At 53.4% G+C, this 21,106-nt stretch overlaps 10 protein-coding genes across 10 annotated transcripts; 4 read left to right on the top strand and 6 right to left on the bottom strand.

Moving 5' to 3' along the window:
• Positions 1-142: 142 nt before the first annotated feature.
• ISF_08326 (MBOAT family protein) lies at positions 143-2,021 on the top strand (the record flags this gene model as incomplete). The annotated part of the gene is made up of 5 exons (XM_018851929.1): positions 143-164; positions 269-313; positions 364-463; positions 512-1,533; positions 1,594-2,021. 5 exons carry the CDS (start codon positions 143-145, stop codon positions 2,019-2,021), a joined length of 1,617 nt encoding a protein of 538 aa, XP_018700826.1.
• A 770-nt stretch (positions 2,022-2,791) lies between these two features.
• Positions 2,792-3,040, bottom strand: ISF_08325 (hypothetical protein; the record flags this gene model as incomplete). The annotated part of the gene is made up of 1 exon (XM_018851928.1): positions 2,792-3,040. The coding sequence occupies one exon, from the start codon at positions 3,038-3,040 to the stop codon at positions 2,792-2,794; it is 249 nt and encodes an 82-aa protein (XP_018700825.1).
• A 4,682-nt stretch (positions 3,041-7,722) lies between these two features.
• On the top strand, positions 7,723-8,742 carry ISF_08324 (CaaX prenyl proteinase Rce1; the record flags this gene model as incomplete). Its single annotated transcript, XM_018851927.1, has 4 exons — positions 7,723-7,785; positions 7,842-8,210; positions 8,275-8,632; positions 8,720-8,742. 4 exons carry the CDS (start codon positions 7,723-7,725, stop codon positions 8,740-8,742), a joined length of 813 nt encoding a protein of 270 aa, XP_018700824.1.
• Positions 8,743-8,937: 195 nt separating this feature from the next.
• ISF_08323 (hypothetical protein) lies at positions 8,938-10,229 on the bottom strand (the record flags this gene model as incomplete). Its single annotated transcript, XM_018851926.1, has 2 exons — positions 8,938-10,135; positions 10,192-10,229. 2 exons carry the CDS (start codon positions 10,227-10,229, stop codon positions 8,938-8,940), a joined length of 1,236 nt encoding a protein of 411 aa, XP_018700823.1.
• A 421-nt stretch (positions 10,230-10,650) lies between these two features.
• On the top strand, positions 10,651-11,445 carry ISF_08322 (hypothetical protein; the record flags this gene model as incomplete). Its single annotated transcript, XM_018851925.1, has 1 exon — positions 10,651-11,445. The coding sequence occupies one exon, from the start codon at positions 10,651-10,653 to the stop codon at positions 11,443-11,445; it is 795 nt and encodes a 264-aa protein (XP_018700822.1).
• Positions 11,446-12,363: 918 nt separating this feature from the next.
• ISF_08321 (aminopeptidase Y precursor) lies at positions 12,364-13,989 on the top strand (the record flags this gene model as incomplete). The annotated part of the gene is made up of 3 exons (XM_018851924.1): positions 12,364-12,601; positions 12,662-13,803; positions 13,855-13,989. The coding sequence occupies 3 exons, from the start codon at positions 12,364-12,366 to the stop codon at positions 13,987-13,989; spliced, it is 1,515 nt and encodes a 504-aa protein (XP_018700821.1).
• Positions 13,990-14,130: 141 nt separating this feature from the next.
• On the bottom strand, positions 14,131-14,600 carry ISF_08320 (hypothetical protein; the record flags this gene model as incomplete). The annotated part of the gene is made up of 2 exons (XM_018851923.1): positions 14,131-14,501; positions 14,564-14,600. 2 exons carry the CDS (start codon positions 14,598-14,600, stop codon positions 14,131-14,133), a joined length of 408 nt encoding a protein of 135 aa, XP_018700820.1.
• Positions 14,601-15,872: 1,272 nt separating this feature from the next.
• On the bottom strand, positions 15,873-16,739 carry ISF_08319 (hypothetical protein; the record flags this gene model as incomplete). The annotated part of the gene is made up of 1 exon (XM_018851922.1): positions 15,873-16,739. The coding sequence occupies one exon, from the start codon at positions 16,737-16,739 to the stop codon at positions 15,873-15,875; it is 867 nt and encodes a 288-aa protein (XP_018700819.1).
• An 870-nt stretch (positions 16,740-17,609) lies between these two features.
• Positions 17,610-18,344, bottom strand: ISF_08318 (proteinase aspergillopepsin II; the record flags this gene model as incomplete). The annotated part of the gene is made up of 1 exon (XM_018851921.1): positions 17,610-18,344. One exon carries the CDS (start codon positions 18,342-18,344, stop codon positions 17,610-17,612), a length of 735 nt encoding a protein of 244 aa, XP_018700818.1.
• Positions 18,345-19,328: 984 nt separating this feature from the next.
• ISF_08317 (Flavin monooxygenase-like protein) lies at positions 19,329-20,795 on the bottom strand (the record flags this gene model as incomplete). The annotated part of the gene is made up of 1 exon (XM_018851920.1): positions 19,329-20,795. One exon carries the CDS (start codon positions 20,793-20,795, stop codon positions 19,329-19,331), a length of 1,467 nt encoding a protein of 488 aa, XP_018700817.1.
• Positions 20,796-21,106: the final 311 nt, after the last annotated feature.

Genomic DNA, 21,106 nt, shown 5'->3' with positions numbered 1-21,106 from the left:
ACTACCCTCCCAACCGAAATCCTGGCGGCATGCATGCCCTAGAAATAATACCTGCACCTTTCTAGACTCCCATGTCGCGAGAATCCTGCTCCTCGTGCATTATCCCCTGAATCTGAGCTTCACGCGAAAACCGCCAGCTACCATGATCACTCTACTCAACAAGCGTATGTGCCTGGGCGCCTGCCGCAGCCTGCCCTCCCGGGAACTACGCGTCCCGCGTCCAAGCATCCATCACCCATTCGCGTGCCTAGCTAACTGAGTTCTCTAGCATTTGAGGCTCTCTCGGGCACAGTCGGATCTTCCCCCGATGAGCGTGTGTACATCAGAAGCGGCCGCCTACCATCAAAGTCTAACCGCCTGCAGTCAAAATCATTTTCTCATTTTTGATCTCATACCCGCTCGCCGGCCTTTTGAAGCGCATCCCTGACGCGAAGCCGGCCTACAAAAACCTCTTCATCATTAGGTAATTCCCTCGGAATCGTTGCAACCCGGCGTCTTGCTCACAACACAGCACATCATTGTTCTACCTCGTCGGACTTTTTGACCTATGGATCGGCCTCCGCACCATTGCCATCAGCTCTATCGGTACCTACTGCATCACAAAGTATCTACAAAAAAGCCCATACATGCCATGGCTCGGGTTTCTCTTTCTGATGGCGCACATGTCCATCAGCCATATCCAGCGTCAAATTCAGAATGATCCATCCGTTGTTGATATCACTGGCGCGCAGATGGTACTCCTCATGAAACTGAGCGCCTTTTGCTGGAACATTGCCGACGGCCAAATCCCAGAGGACCAGCTCTCCAACTTTCAAAAAGAACGCTCTCTGAAACAGCTCCCCAGCCTCTTGGACTACACTGCCTACGTTATGTTCTTCCCCTCCCTTCTCGCCGGCCCTGCCTTTGACTACGTCGATTATCAGCGATGGATCGACACGACCATGTTCGATGTCCCGGCGGGCGTCGACCCGTCCAAGAAGCCCCCTTCGCGAAAGAAGCGAAGAATTCCTCGTAGTGGAACCCCGGCTCTGCTAAAGGTCCTCACCGGCCTCGGCTGGATTGGTCTGTTCGTCACTTTGGCCGGCTCTTTCAACCACGAAGTCTTGACCTCGGATTCCTATACCCAGAAAAGCTTCTTCAACCGTGTCTTCATCATGTACGCAACTGGTATTGTCGCTCGCTTCAAGTACTACGGAGTCTGGACTTTGACCGAGGGATCTTGCATTCTCGCTGGTCTCGGCTACAACGGCATTGACCCTGTTACCGGCAAGGTGTCGTGGAATCGGCTACAGAATATCGACCCTATCGCCGTGGAAACGGCACAAAACCCGCGAGCGTATCTTGGTGGATGGAACATGAATACGAACCACTGGCTGCGCAATTACGTCTATCTTCGAGTCACACCGCGGGGCAAAAAGCCTGGCTTCCGAGCCAGCATGATTACTTTTGCTACCAGCGCACTGTGGCACGGCTTCTATCCCGGTTACTACCTCAGTTTCATCCTCGCTAGTTTAATTCAGACTTCAGCAAAGAGTAGGTTCCACCTCTATTGCTTCACTTGGTACCTAGATACACGGCTAACGATACCATTAGACTTCCGACGCCATGTTCGGCCGTTCTTCTTGGATGCAAACACGGGAGCGCCGACCAAGAACAAGAAGTATTACGACTTTGCCAGCTTCCTCGTCACGCAGGTGACCTTTTCATTTGCTACCATGCCATTCTTGGTCCTCAGCTTCCAAGGTTCTCTGCTGGCATGGTCTCGCGTCTACTTCTATGCTCTCGTCTGGACTGTTGCCTCGCTTGCTTTCTTCGCTTCCCCCGGAAAGGCTCTGCTGAAGAAGCAGCTCGAAAAACGACAAGGAAAGGCACATGCCAAACTTGTTAGGTCACTCAGTACCGACAGTCTCACAGGCAGTCACCCAATACTTGGCATTTCCAAGGATCCCCAGAGAGATATCACTGAAGCGATGGAAGAGATCCGCACCGAGGTAGAGGCGCTTCAGAAGAAGTCCTCATAAGCACTTTCCAAAGGGAGTTGCGATTGCCATGTAAACTCAGCAAGGATGCAGTTAATAGTTGACTGACACACCACCTTGGTGGTTGCTGATTGGCCTTCGGAGCATGTTCATCATAAGGATGGCACAAATAGAATTGCGTGAAAATAGAATAATACATTAATTTGCTAAGTAAATTATCCAAAAGAAGGTGTAATAAAACATATGACGTGTTAAACATTTCATTGACGCATCAAATATCGTCCGTCATAAGGGAAAGCTCAAAACGCTGTAGTAGCTTTCGGGGTATAAGCTGTTCGAGAGCGAGCCATAGCATACCAACTAACAGGTAGTGCCAAATAGTCCATGTAAGTCGCCTGAGTTTTCCTTTCCGTGTCCGGCATTATATAGTACAGAAATATGGGACTTTAAGAGCTGCTCCCACAGCAGCGCATCGTGGTATGGAAAAGGAAATGCTTTTGTGTATACATTGTCGAGAAAACAGTCGCCAAATTGCGTGGTGTAGTGTAAAGTTTGAATCAAGGTCGGACAAGAAAAAGATGAAAAAGAACGGGCTGATGAAAGAGATTGCTGGGTTGACGCCAAAAACTGCCAATATCGTAAGCGTGTCGTGCGTCGTATATATCGGTGCAATTCGTCGCGGCATATCTGCGCCTGAAGAAATCAAAGCCGGGTTTGAAGAAATCGAAGATGAAAAATACTGTTGAAATGGAAATGCGTAAGTAGGGCACGGTTTGTTGTGGCAGAGCTCAACTTGATGGACGCTGGCGCAATCATCTCCATCGTTGCTTAACGCCAAGCGCAATCAGAACTGCAAATGCGCCAATGATTAAGAGTCCAATAACAGCCATGGCACGGTTAAGATCTCGCCACCATTTTGCGCGGTTATAGAGAGCAACCTCCTTGGCAAGTTGGGATGGGCTGGCGCCGTCATCCTCGGTGAGGTCGATATGGCTTGTGCTAGGGAAGTTCTTTTCCTCGAGATTTCGGTTGGTCGGAAGTGGTATGAAAGCGGCGACCATCCAAGCTGTTTTAAATAGATGTTAGACTGGACGGACCAGCAAGGGCAACCAGGGGCGTACTTACCAATGGGAAAAAGGAATCCAGACATGAAAAGCACCACCTGTACATTTCGTCGCGCAGTAATGCAGCCTTCTACCGATAAAGCGCCAGCTGGGGGGTCCCAGATTGCGTGAGCGCTTGCCCTGTTGTCCTGTCGCAGGTGAGGTGACCACAAACTAGACGTCTGCTTTTTGAGTGTTCGAGCCCAACTCAGGTCGGGGTAGGACCTCCGGATGGTAACGGGCGGCGGGCCATTGGCAGTGGAGGGAGGTTCTTGCGGGAGCTGCGGAGGGACTCCAGATCGGTCAACGCTGTGAGAGCGTCTCTGAAATGAGCTCCCTGCCGGACTTTCTGTGTTTGCAGATCGAATGGAGTCGCGTGAAGCCTGGTGTGAGAGGAAACGGCGCTCGCCACCGCCATAATACAGCCTTGTTTCAACGTTAGCTCTGATTGAGCTGCGCAATCGCCTCTGAAATTTACTTCCTTACCTTGCCCACGCTGGTATTGCCCAGTTGCTCGCTCTGGCGCTCGCGGAGGACCACAAGTTGCGGTCTGAAGCATAGCTGGCCATCATACCTGGAACCCCGCCTCTACGGGAAGGGCGATACGTCAAGAGATCCCGAAGGTCTGTCAAGCCATCACCATATTCGTCTTGTTCCCCGACAAGATGATAGTTCGCGCTTGCGTCCGACTCATGTCCCTTTCCAAGAGTAGCCAGCGGCCCGTTTTCTGGATCAGATGTTGGTGTGACTTGTCGCATAAGGCTGTACTCGCCAGGCTCTGATTCTCCAGCAGAGATATCAGAACTTGTTCGTCCCATGCTGGTTTCCGCCGCGAAGGGGGACCTAGATCCAGATAGACGCTCGTTTTCTCCTTCAATTTCCGAGAATACAGTTGAGAGGGGAGGCTGTGGAGGTGAGGCTGGAGCAGATCCGCTATGTGAGGGTGCCCTCGTGCTATGAGCTCTCGGAGGATATATCCTGGAGCCAAACAAGGCACGAGCGGCATCGTGATTCATAATTGCGGACCAAGTGGCGAGGAATCTCTGGGACGACCCTCCTTGCGGGAGTTTGACGGAGATGGGCTTGTCGGTAAAGAGCTTTCTTGCCGGGTTGAGAGGCGCAACAATCAAACTTTCCCTAGAAAATTCCGACTTGAGCCTTGATGCAGGCGTGTCGGCGGCGGAGGGTGACGGTGCACCATCAAGCTTGACGCAGTTGGGTTCGCTATCTTTGGTTCTTGGGCGCGACTGACTACCAAGGGAATAATCTGATGAGCCAGAATCACCGAGAATGCGATAGTTCTGGTCACTTGAGGGGGAGAAATTGCTAAACTCGAGTGACGGCTGAGCTTGGACGGTGGCCGCGGGTACTGGTCGTACGATCCTGATGTTCGGGGTGTCAAGATCGGATACGCTTCCTACGTAGGAGCTAGGCACGGGTTTTCGCGGAATAAGCATTGAATTTTGGCGGGCGACAATCCTGGTGGTGTTGGGTGGCGGCAAATGAGCCTTTGTTGGCGTCGCAATTGGCGAGGAGATAGTGGTTTTGAACTCTGGTTCAGGGGTTTGTCGATAGACTTTGCGCACACCGCCAACGAACTCGTAGTTCCATGGTGAGGATGCGCTTGCCGCATTCTTTGCCCTTGACTGGGGCGGCGTCTTCTCATCCGGAGACGTCGGGGCAGATTCATGTTGTTGAAGGGCCAATGTCGAGCTGCGTCTGCCGTAACTAAACGTGACAGATGAGTTCCTCCCGACTGTACTGTGTGTGGCTGTTGAGTTAAGAATCGAGGTCGAGTACGGTGAGATTGATTCGTAGTCGACTTGCGGCCGGAGTGAAAAGGTTTTATCTGAGTGGACATTCACAACATGCCGTAGACGGCGATTTGATGACGATGTTGAGGGCCGTCGAGGCGTGCTAGCTCTGCGCCGATATGCGTCATGATCGGAATATTCGCATGGCGATACCGGGCTCGAGTCTGCCTGCAGGCGGTGTGTCTGGGGCGTGTCACTTTGGTAAACTTCGATGTTCGCTGGAGACGATTGAGAGGTTGAGCCACAGGCGTCTCCGTCGTGGCAATTGGGTGCAGAGAAGTCTGAGCTGAGGCGAGGAGGGCTGTATGGTACAAGTCTGATTTGTAGGTTGCCGCGATCCTGCAGAGGCATCCGTGGGGTTGACATGGCTGAGGGCTGTTGGGCGGTTATGTGTGTGCATTACAATCCCATTGCCCTGTTATACTGCTGCAGGTTTCTGGATTTTGGTTTGAATCTCAGGTTTCGGATCTCGTTTTCAAGTCCAGACAGCCAGCGTTGCTTGTAAATGTGCAATAAATGCTGTCTGTCACTGTGGCGACGGTGGTGATAATCCTTGACGTGTATAATGGGGTGTATAATAGTGGTCCGATGACAGAACAGGGCGAATCCTTGAGCAATGGGTTATTCTGAACGGGGCGAGTATCGTGAGGGCGAATTGAGATTATTGACGGTATGCGTAGTAGTAAGGAGACGTTGCGCGAAATTGGCGGACTGAGTGAGGTTGAAACGGTGAGGCGTATACGTAGTCGGTTAAGAGAATTGAAAAATAAAGTCGTAGTAGTAAAGAAAAGGATGCAAGAAAAAATTGCGAATGAGTGCGTCGAATGAAGATGGTCGAGTTACTTGAGTAAAGTACAAAAAACAATGAAGGAATAAAAGAATGACTGAGAGTGAGTGAGGATGAAGAGGATGAAGGAGAGAGATGGTGTGTGCGAGAGCGAGGCCTGGCACAAGATGCAGGTTGGCGACATGTGGTGGATGGCGGCCAGCGCACACATCACATCGACAGGACTGGCTGGGGTGTGACGACTGGACGGAGTCCCTGGCAGCTGGATGGAGCATCATGACTGGATGCTGATAATGGGAAACACAGTTCGTGACGGCTGGCTGACCCGGGCAAAGGAAGCCAATCCTCGTCCATATTGGAGCAGAGACACCATGCAGGTCCCAGCGGCTGCAGCTAGTGGCGTATGTTTAATAACTTTGTGCATGGGGGAGCCACTCGAGATCCATTCTGGGCAGCCGTTTATTGGGCAAGCCAAGGAAACAGGTCGCAGGCTGGCCAGATGTTTCTGTGCTGAATCTTGCGGTGAGGTGAGCATCCGGAGCAGCTCAGTCGTGTTTGCGGGGGCTTGGACATGTTTCTGTTTCGAGCATGTAGGGATATCCGTACATGTATCCGTAACCGCCTGGATGGTGCCCTGGAGTTAGTGGAATGTTCGGATACCAAGGCTGAAGGTGTTGGAAATATATCGCATGACCTCCTTACGCTAGGTAGCCTCATTCACCCACCCGTGCTGGTGTGCTGCGTGTGCCTGGCCAGGTACAGCCTTCGCCCCTGCCCCTTTGTGCCCGCTGGAGTGGTACGTACTGGATCGGGACAGACTGGACCAGACTACCGCTGTGGATATTGTTTCCTTTTTTTCTTTTTTCGTCTTTCTCTTCCGTGCTTTGTTTTCTTCTTACTATTATCAGCGGCCCTGTGCAACTACCCGCAGCAGATGCAAACCGACGCACTGTCAAGTGCAAACAAGCTTGCACAGAACGATCAAGACATCGCAAATGTAGCCATTCGATTGCAGCATGTCGCAGACATTGACAATTTGTCCAAAATGACTGGCCAAATCGCCTTGGCAAGTTGAATCCTGCGACAAGTACCACCTGTGGCACAACACCTGCATATATCTATGTACTTCGTAGTATCCAGACTCCCAACGCCATGGACAATTCACAAGCAAAATGTGCTATGTCGTAAAAGTCACACTGGGCGCCCAGCGCTTCATGAAACGACAGCTGGTCACCGGTATCCAACGCTGTCGTGGTCCCAGCCAGTCCCACTGCTGACCAGTGGCTATCGAGCCTCAAGTCAACTAATGCAGCGCTATGCACTGCACACTGGGACCTGCATGTACTGTGAAATTGCACATGTCACGTACAAAGTAATTTTAGCATCCAGCGCGTCTCAACGCGAAACGCGTCTTACTTGGGTACAGAGCCACCGCTGATAATGCTGACTGTACGGATTATATCATGACAAAAAAAAAAAACAAATAGAAATGCACAGACAAAATTTTATCTGTGCCATGAATAACTTCCAAGTACCAAGCATAAGATCAAAAATCCACAGTTGGAAACTGATACATATCCTTTCCCCCTACACACCACCATAGTTACCATTCCATCCCATCCTCCCCCAAACCCAACCCAAACCTGCTTCCCCAACCCCGCGTAACCGCGCGCTAGCTTCACCATGAACGCATGCATGCATCTCCAATCTCCATAATCCAGCGTCACCATCAATCTAGGTAGCTATGTCATCAACAGATGCGAGCAAGCAATCCGACCCAAGCGTGCTCCCAAAATCCAGTTACCCATGCAACGCGATGCTGCTCATGACACTCGGTCCGTACATCAGCCTGATCCAAGACCCACACCAACGCAAACTAAACCTACCAACTGTTGCAACTGCCCATGATAACCCTATTTTTTCTGGCAACTATATCGTCGGGACCAAAAGTCAACCACGGCCAAGCTGCCAACCACCGACTTCCCCTGCTCACCCCGCCTACACCGCACCACGTTGGTCGAAACAACCCCCTATCCACGATGGAGACCACAGCCGCTTCTCCAGCCGCCGAGCTAACCACGTTACAGGCATCGGCGCTGATGGTACGCTCTGCTCTTCCCAGCGCACACCGCCACCAAGCTGACACCACACAACCCAGCTGGCATACTCCGTCATCTACGTGCTACCCCTTTATGCATCAGATGCTACAAGGCCCTCCCCGTCACGGTCCAGAGATGACCTCGCCGCCATCCGTGCCCGTGTGCGAGCCGTGACGCTCTCCACCGTCGCCTGCTCCGTCGTCACACTCATCACCATATACCGCCTCGACCAACAGCATGCCGCCCTCTACTTGATGGGCTACTGGCCCGTTCGCCTATCTGAGTCGGCCAAGGCTACGCTGCTCACAGCCATCCTCTTCGCCGGCCCTCTCTACGAGAGCCTCCTTATCGACGGCGGCTGGCGCCATCTTGGCTCCGGCTTACAGCATCTCTGGCGGAGTTGGCCAGAATGGCGCAACATTGTTGCCGTAGGCAATCACCGGCTATATGCCAACTATCGATTAAGAAAATTGATGAACTAACTCGTCACAGGGACCTGTTACCGAAGAATGTCTATTTCGCTCTGCCGTAGTCCCGCTCCTGGTATTGGCCAAGGCTAGCCCCGTTCATACCATCTTTCTCTCGCCTCTTGTATTCGGCGTTGCTCATATGCACCATTTTTACGAGTTTCGCCTCACCAACCCCGAAGTTCCCATCTGGGTGGCGCTCCTGCGCACGGTTATTCAGCTGGCATACACATCTGTGTTTGGAGCCTATGTCACGTTCCTATTCCTTCGAACAGGATCCCTTCTCGCTGTAGTGCTCGTACACGCATTTTGCAACTCTTTGGGCCTTCCCCGGGTCTGGGGCTATATGGAACCGTATTGGCTACCCACGAACACAAGCAGGGGTACGCTTGTGAAGTGGACGATCCCATACTATATTCTTCTGGTTGGCGGCCTTATGTACTGGTGTCAAAACCTATACTCACTCACAGACTCTCCCTTTGGTCTCCTTTGATAATATGGGTAGCAAGCAGCGCCACACAACAAGCTTGGTCATAAATATACAATGTTCACCATGGCTATAAATTACCAAATGAGGCCCGTCTCCTTTTTGGCTCAAACTAATGACACTCTTTCAGGGAAACTATTCTGCTCTATTCTATACAACTGAAAAATGTCAGCAGCGTAATAGGAGCATACCTCCACCACACTACCGGGCATCCTGCTTCACCCCAGGCAGTGACCCGGGCATGGCATAGTCATCCTCATCTCGCCACGACCGCCTCTGGCGCATAGACGCTGGATCTCTTGTATCCGCATGGCCAAACGAGTCCCGACTGCGCATGTCTTCGCGAAGCTCGCGCTCGCTCTCCTTGCCCTTAGCACGGCCCATGGAGCCTGAACCCTCACCCAACGCATCATCCGGGCCTCGTGTATTCTTCTTACGCGGCCAGAGACTCGGGAGAGCAATCTCCTGGAACCGCGGTTCCACGGCCCGCTCATCGAACCATTTATGTAGTCTGGCTTCGACGAGCTGGGCAATTTTTGGGACGTCTTGCAGTCGAGACCGACTTCCTAACAGGCTCCTGACCGAAAAGTCCAGTCGGTAGTCGTCTAAAAAGTTGAATGTCATCATGGCCGGCGTGGACTGGGATGGATTGCTCGGGATGAACGAAATCGAAAGAGTCCCGCTGAACCTGACGACCGACACAGCAAGGGCAACCGGTAGAATGGCCGAAAGCTTCTTTGGATAATTCAAGAGTAGCTTCGTCTCTACCGCCAGAGTGAGCATATCGCTCAGGTCCACGTCCATTCGCGCTTGGAGACGGGTGCCGTCCCGCGCTGCTGTCGCAGGATCAAATCGAATGCCCGCTCCGAGACTAATGCCGTCCTCGTCCACGGGGATTATGCGACAGTTGCTGAAAATCGGGAAATCCTCACCCAGGCTAAGCTCCGTCACACGTATCTCGTCAAGGAAGTCTGGGCGTGAAGTGCCGTTGAGCGCCTTCGTCAGTGAGTTGAGGATAGCGTCGTCGTGCTGTGCGTCGCTGCGGAACTGAGCAATCGTCTGGCCGACCAAGACATTGAACCAGTCTAGGCTCTCTGGCTGGTGGCTATCGACATTGTAATACGTCTTACTCAGAATTGAGCCGATGGTAAGGGCCGGTGGATTGCGGAGGACTGTTGACTTTTTGCGATTTAATCCCTGACCATGGCGGTGGCCCTGAGATCTCAGGGTAAGCAGGGACTGCTTGTGTGCCAGGGTCCTGGAGCGGCGCTCCGTTGCGCGTAATGAGGCCGTGACATCTGGTGAAGGAGGGTCTCCGAATATGAAAAACTTGATAAACGCGGCAAGTATCACAACAACGGAGATCTGTCCGACGATAAATCCTTGGGTGAATGAGAGCCTGAGATACGCGTCAATAAAGAGCTGCTGGGAAGGAGGGTTGCGTGTACTTCTTACGTTGGCTCTGACCGCGCAGGACAGTTATTTGTCGTCATTTCCAAGTCTCGCGCCGTTGTTCAAGCTCGCTGCCTCCTTTGGTCTACTCGATGCCAATGCTGGTAGAGGTGAGAGCTGATCCCCGGCCCTGAAAGCCAGTGACGTTTGGCGGGGCTGGTGCATAGGTGAGTTTTAGCGCCCACTTGAATGACCTCGTTCAGCACTTCTCAACTGCAACCACGACCATTTAGGATTGACTCCCCAATACAAAAGCATTCAATGCGTCGCCATTGCATTGAGGAGCGGCAAAAAAACGACCAGTAGTATGTGGGCACTTTGGTTGCCATGGTTTTGACTGTGCGACGTTATCCTTGAGCATCGTTCCTTCTACCGCCACGAAAGCTCTACCCGCCGAGCGATCTCTGACAAACAACTTAGTCGCCGGGCTCTGGCGATAGGTTGCCATCTGCGCGCCCTATTATGATGAAACAACCAATCGGATTAGCTTCTTCAATATGGGCACCTCTCAAGCAGCGCTCCCGCGACAGCTCCAACCCGTACGCTATCTATGACAGCGCGCGATCCCGTTCTGTGCCGCCGCCCGCACCGTCTACGACGACTCCCGCGACACCAAACAGCACGCCACTGGGCACTCGCACATCAACCACACTCGCCGCTGGCTTGAAGCCTCCCCAGGCCTTGCAACGCTTCGAGCAGGCGTGCCAGCGGCTACGATGGAAGTATCTGGACCTCGAGGCTGCCTACGAGCGAGCGATAGCGCCCTCCGCCTGGGCCTTCACCCCCGATGACGCCGAGCGCAACTTTAAAGTCGACTTTTACGAGTTTTATGCGTGGATCGAGCAGGCAATTGTCCTTCTTCTGCTCGTCTTTGCCGTCACGATCCCGCGGGAGCGCGGCAGCGGCGGAAGTCGAGGCGGCTCATCGTCGCATGCGTACCATCACAACGTTTTGCGAGCGCTGGACGAGGAACCCAATCCGCTACATGATGTACTTGGCAGGGGTGACGTGAACCAGGCTCTGTGGAAGGCCAAGGAGCTGCGGAACCGCTGGAAGGACGCGGCCGAGGGTCGAGAAACTCCGCCACTCAAAATGTATGACCTTGCATGGATTATGGGCACGGTGCTACGAGGTCTGGAGGAAGGCTACAACTTGGCGAAGAGAACCGCGACAGTTGAGGAGATTATCGTGGACAATCCTGATGATAGCGGCGAAGGCTGGGATTGGATGGTAGAGGCCATGGACTGGGAAGCCTAGAGTCTGTATGTTGATGTGCTTGGGTGCTGTTAGGGTGCTGCTTTTCTCCGTGGTGTCCTTTGAGGGTGCTGTTATTCTGGATTTAGATAGATTGCGTGCATGGCGCTTGGATTGCGGTGTTTGGTCGTATCCGCCCCCACCGCCATGATGCGGCCAACAGCTTTACCTTCTATGATTAAACGATAGTGAAAACACCATAATATCATCACCATTATCACCTAATGATGCTCTTCTTTCACATTCTTGAACCTGAGAAGCTCCGGCCATGCGCGTTAAGCGACTGGGGCTTCTTGCCACCGCCCATAAGCATAGTGCTACCCTGTATGAGACTATGGGAAACGATTTACCAGCGCGGCAGTCGATGTTCTTGTACCGTGCGTTTTTCATTGGCCTTTGGTGTCACATCGAGCTTCCACTGTAGAATATAGAGATGATAATACATTGGCAATTCAGCATTTAGTGAAGCTCTTTTAGGATTCGCTCCGCCTGTAAATTGAACAACCCTTAACTTAAAGCCTGCTGTTGGGCCGAGCTAGTTGGCTAAGTTGACAATTCCACATTGATAGCATTGGACAGTCCACGGACGAACTTTACAGAATCCAGAACCAAACAATTATGCACCCAAGTACCGAATAACACCGGAACCCGCTACCAACAAATCTTATTCTCATCCTACTACAAAATGGCTATCGCTTTTTGGTGATATGCCAGTAGCTAGACCCCGCCAAATACGCTTCCGATCCACCCTTTCAAACCGATAACCGGCGCAATTCCACCTCGCTCTGACGCAACACGGCCCGTACCCGAGACAGCCTGTTTCACCTCTTCCACCTTCATCGCCATCCTCTCCCCTCTCATAGCCTCTCCCAACCCCCAACCATCTACGTACGCACCTGCTAGGCTCAACCACAAATCAACATGCCCGGCATCGCCCGTATCGCTCTTGCGGCCTCTGCACTCGCAGCCGCCGTCCATGGCGCCGTGCCCGCCGCCCAGCACCCGCTCGGCAAGCCCAAGCCGCTCCTCGTCGACTCGCAGAAGTTGCAGGACCTCGTCAGCATCGACAACCTCTCCAAGCGCGCCGACGAGCTATACCAAATTGCCAAACTCTCCGAGCCCGACTTCAATCGCCCCACCCGCGTCATTGGCAGCAAGGGTCAGTTCCCATCCTCCATGCCGTTCGTGTCTCGTCTGCTTCCCTGCTAACCAGCCACAGGTCACGAAGGCACGCTCAAGTACATCATCGACACCCTACACTCGCTCGGCAAATACTACAACGTCTCGACGCAGACCTTCCCCATCGTGACCAGCACCGTCTTCGAGTCGCAGCTTGTTGTCGGCGACTCTGTCTACACTGACGCCAAGCCCTTCAGCCGCACACCGGCGACCAAAGATAGGGAGCCCGTCCACGGACCGCTGGTCCTCGTAGCCCATAATGGCTGCGAGGCGGGCGACTACCCTACCGCGGCCGCGGACGGTATCGTGCTGGTGCAGCGCGGCGAGTGCGCCTTCGGACACAAGTCGGAGCTCGCTGGGCGTGCCGGCGCCAAGGCGGCCATCATCTACAACACCGATGACGAGGACGTGAGCGGCACGCTCGGCGACCCCGAGCCGCATCAGGTCGCCACGCTGGGCCTCACCCACACCCGCGGCGCGGCCCTCGCCGACCGGCTGCGCGACGGGGAGCGTATCGACGCCATCGCCTACGTCGACGCTGCCGTGGAGACCATCCACACTCGCAACGTCGTGGCGCAGACAGTCGGCGGTGACCCGGATAACTGCGTCGTGCTTGGCGGCCACAGCGACAGCGTCGACGCCGGCCCGGGCATCAACGATGACGGCTCCGGCTCGCTGGCGCTGCTCGAGGTCGCCGTGCAGCTGTCTGGCTTCGCGGTGCGCAACTGTGTGCGCTTCGCGTGGTGGTCCGCTGAGGAGGAGGGGCTCGTGGGCTCGACCTTTTACGCCACGTCGCTGTCGCCCGCCGAGAACCAAAAGGTGCGCGTCTTCGTGGACCTCGACATGCTCGCCAGCCCCAACTACGCCTACCAGGTCTACAACGCCACCAACGCCGCCAACCCCGAGGGCTCTGAGCAGCTGCGCGACCTCGCCGTCGACTGGTACACCAGCCAGGGCCTCAACCACACCTTTAGTGAGTTTGACGGGCGCAGCGACTACGTGGGCTTCATCGACAACGGGATCCCCGCTGGCGGCTGGAGCACGGGCGCCGAGGGCATCAAGACGGAGGCCGAGGTCGCGCTGTTTGGCGGCGTCGCAGGTGAGTGGTACGACAAGAACTACCACCAGATTGGCGACGACGTGAGCAACCTGAACCTGGAGGCTTGGCAGGTCAACACCAAGGTAAGATAGTGTGTACGCGTGACGGATGGACTGCCTCTAACTGTTGCATAGCTAATTGCGCACACTGTTGCCACATATGCCCGCTCCTTCGAGGGCTTCCCCAAGCGCAAGCAGGTTGCGTCGACGGCCGCCGAAAACGGCGCCGCCTCCAGATTCAAGTACCGTGGACCGTTTGTTCTTGTCTAAGCATAGTTCACAGACACATGTTTGCATTTCGGTCGGTGTTTAGATAGCATGTCTTTTGATCTATCTGATTTTATATAAATAGCGTTCTTAATCGGACATTGGCTTCTTAGCGCATGCGTGTCCCGTCTGTACGTGCATGCATCAATAGTTATCCATAGCCAGCAGGCTCATCAGTGACTGAAGCAGTGCGGTGTCTGATTTTTCCATGGCCTTCTGCGCCCCCAGCACAGCGGTCTCGGCCTCTTCGACTACTGCTAGCCTGCTCTTCAGATCCCTCTTGGTGTCCTGGATGGCGGAGACCTTGCGTTCGGCGGCAGCATGCCCGGCTTTCAGCGCCGCCTTGATGCTAGAGTCGGGATCGGTCGGAGTACCGTTGGTATCGGAAGCCTGGCTGACGCCGCTCACGGCCGCAATTCTGGCCTCGGTGTTGGCAGGCCGCGGAACCTGCCAGAGATGGAGCGCATTGCACTTTGTGAGCAGCTCGATGATTTTGAAATTGTCGCCTCTGTATACTGTGTTGCAAACCTTACGGCTAAGATCTCCGCATGGCGAGGCATCACTGGTTGAAGCTCACTCTCGAGAGTGTCCGGAATCTCCAACACGCCCTTCATTGCATCCAGAGATCTGGCAGAGAGAAGCTGTTCGTATTTCTCGTCGCGAAACTGGTCGAGACTATACGAATCGACTCCCCAGCTTCCCGAAACCGGGCAATACTCTGAAACTAGCTGCTGGGTGTCCAAGAAGAGGTCATGGTGTGGATGGCTTGTGTCTGGCTCTTTTTGTTCGATCGAGGTGTGCCCAGACGAGTAGAACTCATCCATCATTCGAGCTTTGGCGACCTCGTAGAAATAATTGGGAAACGGCATGGCCGAGGTTAAAAATTGAAATCAGAAACTAATTATCGTCAATTGGAAATCTGAGCTGGGGTTTCAGGGCTGCTGGAGCACTTGCCGGTTAGTCATCTTGACGGACTTTGGCGATACGGTTTTCGTTTTTTCAAGAAGAGCCCTTTACTAGATATTTTTCGACGCTTTGAAGAGGGAAAAGTATGTGATGGAAAGTGCGTGCGAACTCAGAGTGTGATGCTTCTTGATGGTAGTAGAGTCCCGGAAACCCAGTGCCGTGGATGGTCGTAATTGGGGGTTTTGATGGAGGTGTACAGAAGAAAGGGACATGCGTATAAGAACGGAAACTGAGCGCGGGTGTGAAAGAGCAGAGATTATGTATATCTGAGGGAGGCGTAAAGTTTATGCCCATTCTCGTTTGCTACTCAGGCGAGAGGTACGTTTGCACCTGCGGCGGTCGAAACTCTTGATTCACACCCCGCCGCTCTTCTCAGCACACCAAATGGGCTGTGAATAACTACAGAGATAAGGAAGTGAATGAACAAAAGGGACGGTCGGATTAACATATCTTCTTTCTGGGTTGCCACGCCTCGCAGTCTGTCGGTCTCTCAACAAAGTCGCTTGGTTCGCTTTGTAGTTTAAGTTTACTCGGCGCGCCTGGCCATAATGATTCGAGCTCTGGAAATCCTCCGAAAAAATATTTATCAATGATTTATTTAAATATTGTCACAACTGCTTACCTGGTAGACGGACGGTAGCATCGACCCAAAACGCGTCCTCCTTGCGATAGGACAGCGGCAACATCAATGACAGAGCACAAGGAGCTGAAAGATAACAACTTCTTTGAACGGGACTAGTGGCAAGTATTCTCCATAGACGATTTTATTTGAGATGACTGCAACCTGTTGGAAGACCACATTGACACTGCGAGGGATATCGAGACGATAACCTCACATGAATTTAAGTGATGCGGTCATGTCTTTTTCGCCTATACTTGCCTTCTAGACGGCGGCTATATAGAAATGAATGCTGCAAAGTTTACAGCCTGCCGTCCTCCGGCGCGCTGGCAGGCTCCGGCTCCGACCCCTCCAACAACCGCTCCTCCTGCCTCGCATCCCACCAATTCTTCTGCGCCTCCTCGAACCGGTTCTGAGCGGCCTGCATCATCTCCAGCGTATCCTCAATCGAATTTTCCACGTGTGCCAGGTCGAACAGCATTTCCTCGCTCTCGTACCCCCAGCCCCCGTTGGCCTGCCGCCTCCTCGCCTGGAGCCTTCTCAGGTGGTGCTCGACCTCGGCCTTGTTGTCCATCCACAAGCGCAAGTTGAGCTCGAGTACCTCGTACATCTCGCGGCTGGTCTGGTAGATGCGCCCGATTGCCGCCCGCTCCCGCTGTGCGCGCTGCGCGGCATCGCGTGTCGCGGCCGCCGCAGCCGGGTCCGTGTCCGCGACCTGAAAGAGCCACATCGCATGGCAGGCCGCGAGCATGTTGACCGCATACGTGACATGGCTGTTGGCCTGGTGCGGAGGCAGAGCGAAGCGCAGCGTCAGCACCTCAGACTTGAGCGGCAGCTGAGCCTTGTAGTCACCGCGCGCGTGGTATGCCTCAGCGGCGGCACGGCCCCGCGCCCAGATATGCTGGTACAGGTCTTGCATCTTTTTCAGGTCAAGTCTCCGGTTGGCCTCCGTCTCGGGCTGCAGAAAGACTTTGTCAAGATGACTCCGCGTCTCCTCCCAGAGGCCGTGCAGCTCATGAGTCTTGTCCACTTCGTCGCTTTTCAGGGTGGTATGGCCACTCCAGTGGAATTCTGCTTTCATCCGGCTCTCTGCAGCTGCAAAGTTCCATCCTGGGTTGACGGGCGGCTGCTCCAGCACCTCCCTGAGAGCGGCCCTGTTGTCACACATCCTCCTTCCTCCTTGGTTGATGGCCAGCACAGTGACTAACGATGTTGACCTTTGCCTGCGGCAGAAGCGGGACTACCTCACGTATAACGCCTTTTTGTATGAATGGCTGAAGAAATTTGAAGGTGATAGGGTCGCTCAGGTTGCTCTTCAATGTCTTTGGACGCTGGATTGCCACCCGAAGTAGACCGCACGGTTGTGAGGGAAGCAAAACAGTCGCGAAAATCTGTGGCCAATCAATCGAGAAGATTCAAAATCTGATTTGTCTGCGGATGTAGTGTAACATTGACACGGTGTTTATTTTGCGACCGTGTTTTACAGTATGGTGCTGGTGCTGTACCACACGGCGGTGCTGGCTGTTGCACGCTCATGCTGTATCCATGTTCTGCTATTTTCGTGGAAGCGGTAGAAATGGATTTAAATGATTTGAGTAGATGAAAAACTACCCTCATTCAAGTTTGGTTGTGGGAAATTCCAGCCTGGTCCCCATCCCGCGGAGGAGAAGGTGTTGTCTGATGGTCGACGGGGGCATAGGCATGACACTCGCCTCACCAGCACTCTGACCTAGTTTCTGGACACAAAGCTATTTACTAAAATGCTATGGCTTGAATATTATTTTCAAGCAAAAAAAGGAAACGGCGAGAAGAGTTCGCTCTATTTCAATGCATCCGGAAACGGACTTGGGAAAGGGGGTAGACTGTGTATTCCGGACGCAATGTTCGCTGTTGAGCTTGGGTACCGACATTACAGTATTTCTCCTCACAAAGGGAAAAGCATAGAGAGAAGAAGTTGCATACGGTAATTATGGAATAGCGCACAGGACAACTCTTTTATATTTGTATAGGCAACACTCGTGATTGCGCGAACAAGTCCTCAGACGTACTGGCACTGAACGCCACTGGCATCGGAAGAACAAGACGTTTGCGGCTGCCCATTAACAGTCACTTCCACAATGATTGCTCCCTCAGGGGTCACAGTTCCTTGACCGCCCGATGCCTGCGCATCGGTGAACTGAACCTGTCCAAAGTCGGCAAACGGCACGCTCCCGCCGCCGGAGAGGAAGTCCTCCACGATCCACTCCGCGTCTGCGAGACAGAGACTCTCGGCCTGGCCTTCAAAATTCTGGCTGGCAGACTGCCCGGTGCTCAGGTTCTCAATGGTCGAGTTGCCGCCGTTGGTGCCGTCCGCGTACACGGTCATGCGGAGCTGATGTCCCGGCTGCACGCTCAGGTCGACGGGGTAGTCGTAGCTCTGCTCGGGGTACCACTCGTACCAGGTCTCGATGCGGCCGTCGCCCCAGACCGTGAATCCGGTCTGGAGGATGGAGGTCTGGCAGGAGTAGCCGTCGATGCCCACCCAGACTGCCGCGCCGGCATTCGGGTCTTGGCCGCTCACGGTTGGAACGGTGGCCGTGCCGGTCACCATGGTCCAGCCTTGACCCTCCTGCACGGCACCGCCCCATGGGGAGTCACCATGCTGTCGGGCCACTGCAGGCGTGCGTATGGCGGGATGAGGAAGGTTGGTGTAGTGAGATGATGGCCACGCCCGGCCAGAGGCAGGGACAGATGATGCACCGAGAGCGGCGAGAAGAACAAAGAAGAACTTCATGATGATAGCAGCGGAGGATATAAGGTAAATCAAAGTATATAAATGAAGTTGGTTTCCTGTTATCTTCTGGTATCTGGTGATCAATACTCCTTTGCTCGTTATATCGGGAGTTTAAATAGTTCACGGCACATCTGTAAGTAGTAGTGGTGTCGCGGTCGAGCCATGCTCGAGACAGTATGATTCGACGAGTGCATCCATCGTTAATAAATTTTATATTGAAGATTTAATTTGTTTGTCCGTGATAGTGAGCTGTACTCCTCCTGGCGGTGCCTGACTGTCTCTTGTCAACCTGAAGGAGGAAGGCTGACGGCTCTGACGGCTCAGAGGTGAATTGGTACAAGTGGCGAAATTGACATACCTTCCTTCGTTGGCTAGTCACGACAATTTATGCGCGCTGATAATATAAATATAGTAAGGCTAGCTGCTACCTTTATATATACATACACTGCCGCTCGATCCGTTGCGCAGCTCTAGCGGATCAACGCTGGCGCTGGCTCGGAAGACACGAATCGCCCAAGATCTCGACTCGCATTGTAAGCGAATTCTGACAAGACACTGCAACATGAAAGCGTAACCTTCTCTTTCCGGAAGATGACTTTGCGTTGTCGCACTCTAAGTAAGAAATACATTTTCCTCGTACTTCTCTGCTCCTCCCGAGGGTGGTTATCGCCTGGCAATACGCTGCTTATATTTTAGTGCTGGATGGCAGACAAGATCGTAAGCGGCGTGTTTGACTTGCCGGATTTCAAATTATTCTGCAATTGTTAGCTTAGGAAGACATTGTAAAGAAGAGCACACCGTTTGAGCTTTGAAATCTATTAAACTAATCTTGCCAAAAGCATGAATGCGCACATTTGTCATTACGGAATCTTGCAAGTCATTGACTCTGATGCCGACTGACCGTGCGAACGACGGCCTAGGTGGAAGGGCTCCTGTCGACCACGCTATACTGCGTTGACATTTCAAGAACTAACGTGGTCTCGTCTATTTCATCTCCAGTCCAGTCTCAACATCACCGTACTGCGTTTTCCACAGGTCGATCAAGTAATTGCTTCGCGGCGCCCAGACGCCCGTGCCGCCCTTCGGCAACTCTTCGTTGACCTTTTGGAGATATGTCGCCGACAGACTAAATAGCGGCTTGGGCGTCATAGACTTGGACGAGGGATCGACTCGAGGAATCGAGACGGTCGCCTTCTTGTCGACCATTTCGTTGATGACGCGGAGAGCCAACCGCGCAGCGCAATCGCAGCCCAGCGTCCACGCGGCGTTCTCGAATCCTATGGTAAAAAACAGATTCGGCACGTCCTGCAGCATTGTGCCCTTCCACAAAAAGGATTTAGCGTAATCAACTACCTTGTTGTCCACAGCGACCGTGATGCCACCCGCGAAGAGGAGCTTCAGCCCCGTGGCGGTGACGATGGTATCTGGAAAGAGTGTCTCGCCCGATGTCAGATTGATGCTGTTCTTCGTGACAGACTTGATTGTATCCGTCACGACGCTTGCCTTTCCAGAGCGCAGTGCTGCAAAGATATCGCCGTCTCTGGCTGCGCAGAGGCGCTGCTCCCACGGGTTGTACCGAGGGTTGAAGTGCGGATCCCACGGCACGCCCTCCGGCAGCAACTTTGCGTTTTCATATCGAATGTACTGCTTGGACAGCCCAGGCCACGCTCGACAGGCCGCAATCATGAAGATTGTCTGTAGAATCCAGCCGACTCGGTGCAACCAGTACGCGACGGCCCAGGGCAGCACAGTGAAGACCACGGACGAGAGAAAGCCACGTGATGGGAGCGGAAATATGTATGTCGGACTGCGCTGCAGCATCGTGACATGCTTAGCTTTATCCGTCATCGACGGCACGATCGTGATGGCCGTTGCACCACTACCAATCACCACCACGTTCTTGCCCTCGTATTCGTAGTCTTTGGGCCAGAACTGTGGGTGTATCACGTCACCCTGAAAGTCGCTGATGCCGGGAATTGTCGTTTGGAGCGGCTCTTGGTAGTCGTAATACCCCGTGGCCAAGTAGATGAAGCGACTGTATAGCACAACAGGCTCTGTGCCTCCCGGCACATTATGGATGACCTGCCATCGCGATGCTTCCGACTGCCAATTCAGTGACGTCACCTTGTGGCCCAGGCGAATTTTCTTCATGACACCCGTCTTGGTTGCCGAGTCAATCAAGTACTGTTTGATGTCACGACCGTCTGCTAGCGCTTCTTTTCTGGGCCACGGATTCCACTGGAAGGCGAACGTGAAAATGTCCGAGTCGGATCTGATACCGGGATACCGAAACAGGTCCCAGGTGCCGCCTATCGAGTCTCGTGCCTCTAGAACGGCATAGGAACTTCCGGCTGGCGATGATTCCTGGTAACGATACGCTGCATTGATCCCCCCGATGCCCGCTCCAATAATGACGAGGTCTAGGTCGATGTCGGGGCTTTTGGAGGCCATGGTTGCATGTGTCGTGGTATTGAAGCTGAGTTGATTTGAGTATACTCGTAAAAGTAAGGGGTGAGTAAAAGAATATATAGATATGGGCTGTTCTGATAATTCGGTCGCTAATCTCTCCTTATATATCGCAGACTTTGAGTCGCGCAAAGCTGCTTCCGAGGAATGCCCCATAGCCGCCGGCCGAATAAACTTCTCCGGCTTCCGTTTCTACCCTCTGAACTTCCTTACTAAAGGGGAATATAAACTATCAGAGTTTCGTAGCTAGGGTCTTATCTCCGAGTGCGTATTGCCTGCCAACTTGCTACCACGAG

Source organism: Cordyceps fumosorosea (assembly GCF_001636725.1).
Source record: "Cordyceps fumosorosea ARSEF 2679 chromosome Unknown scaffold_29, whole genome shotgun sequence".
NCBI lineage: Eukaryota > Fungi > Ascomycota > Sordariomycetes > Hypocreales > Cordycipitaceae > Cordyceps > Cordyceps fumosorosea.
Note: the sequence above shows the minus strand (reverse complement) of the source record. Positions and strands in the feature narration are given on the sequence as shown.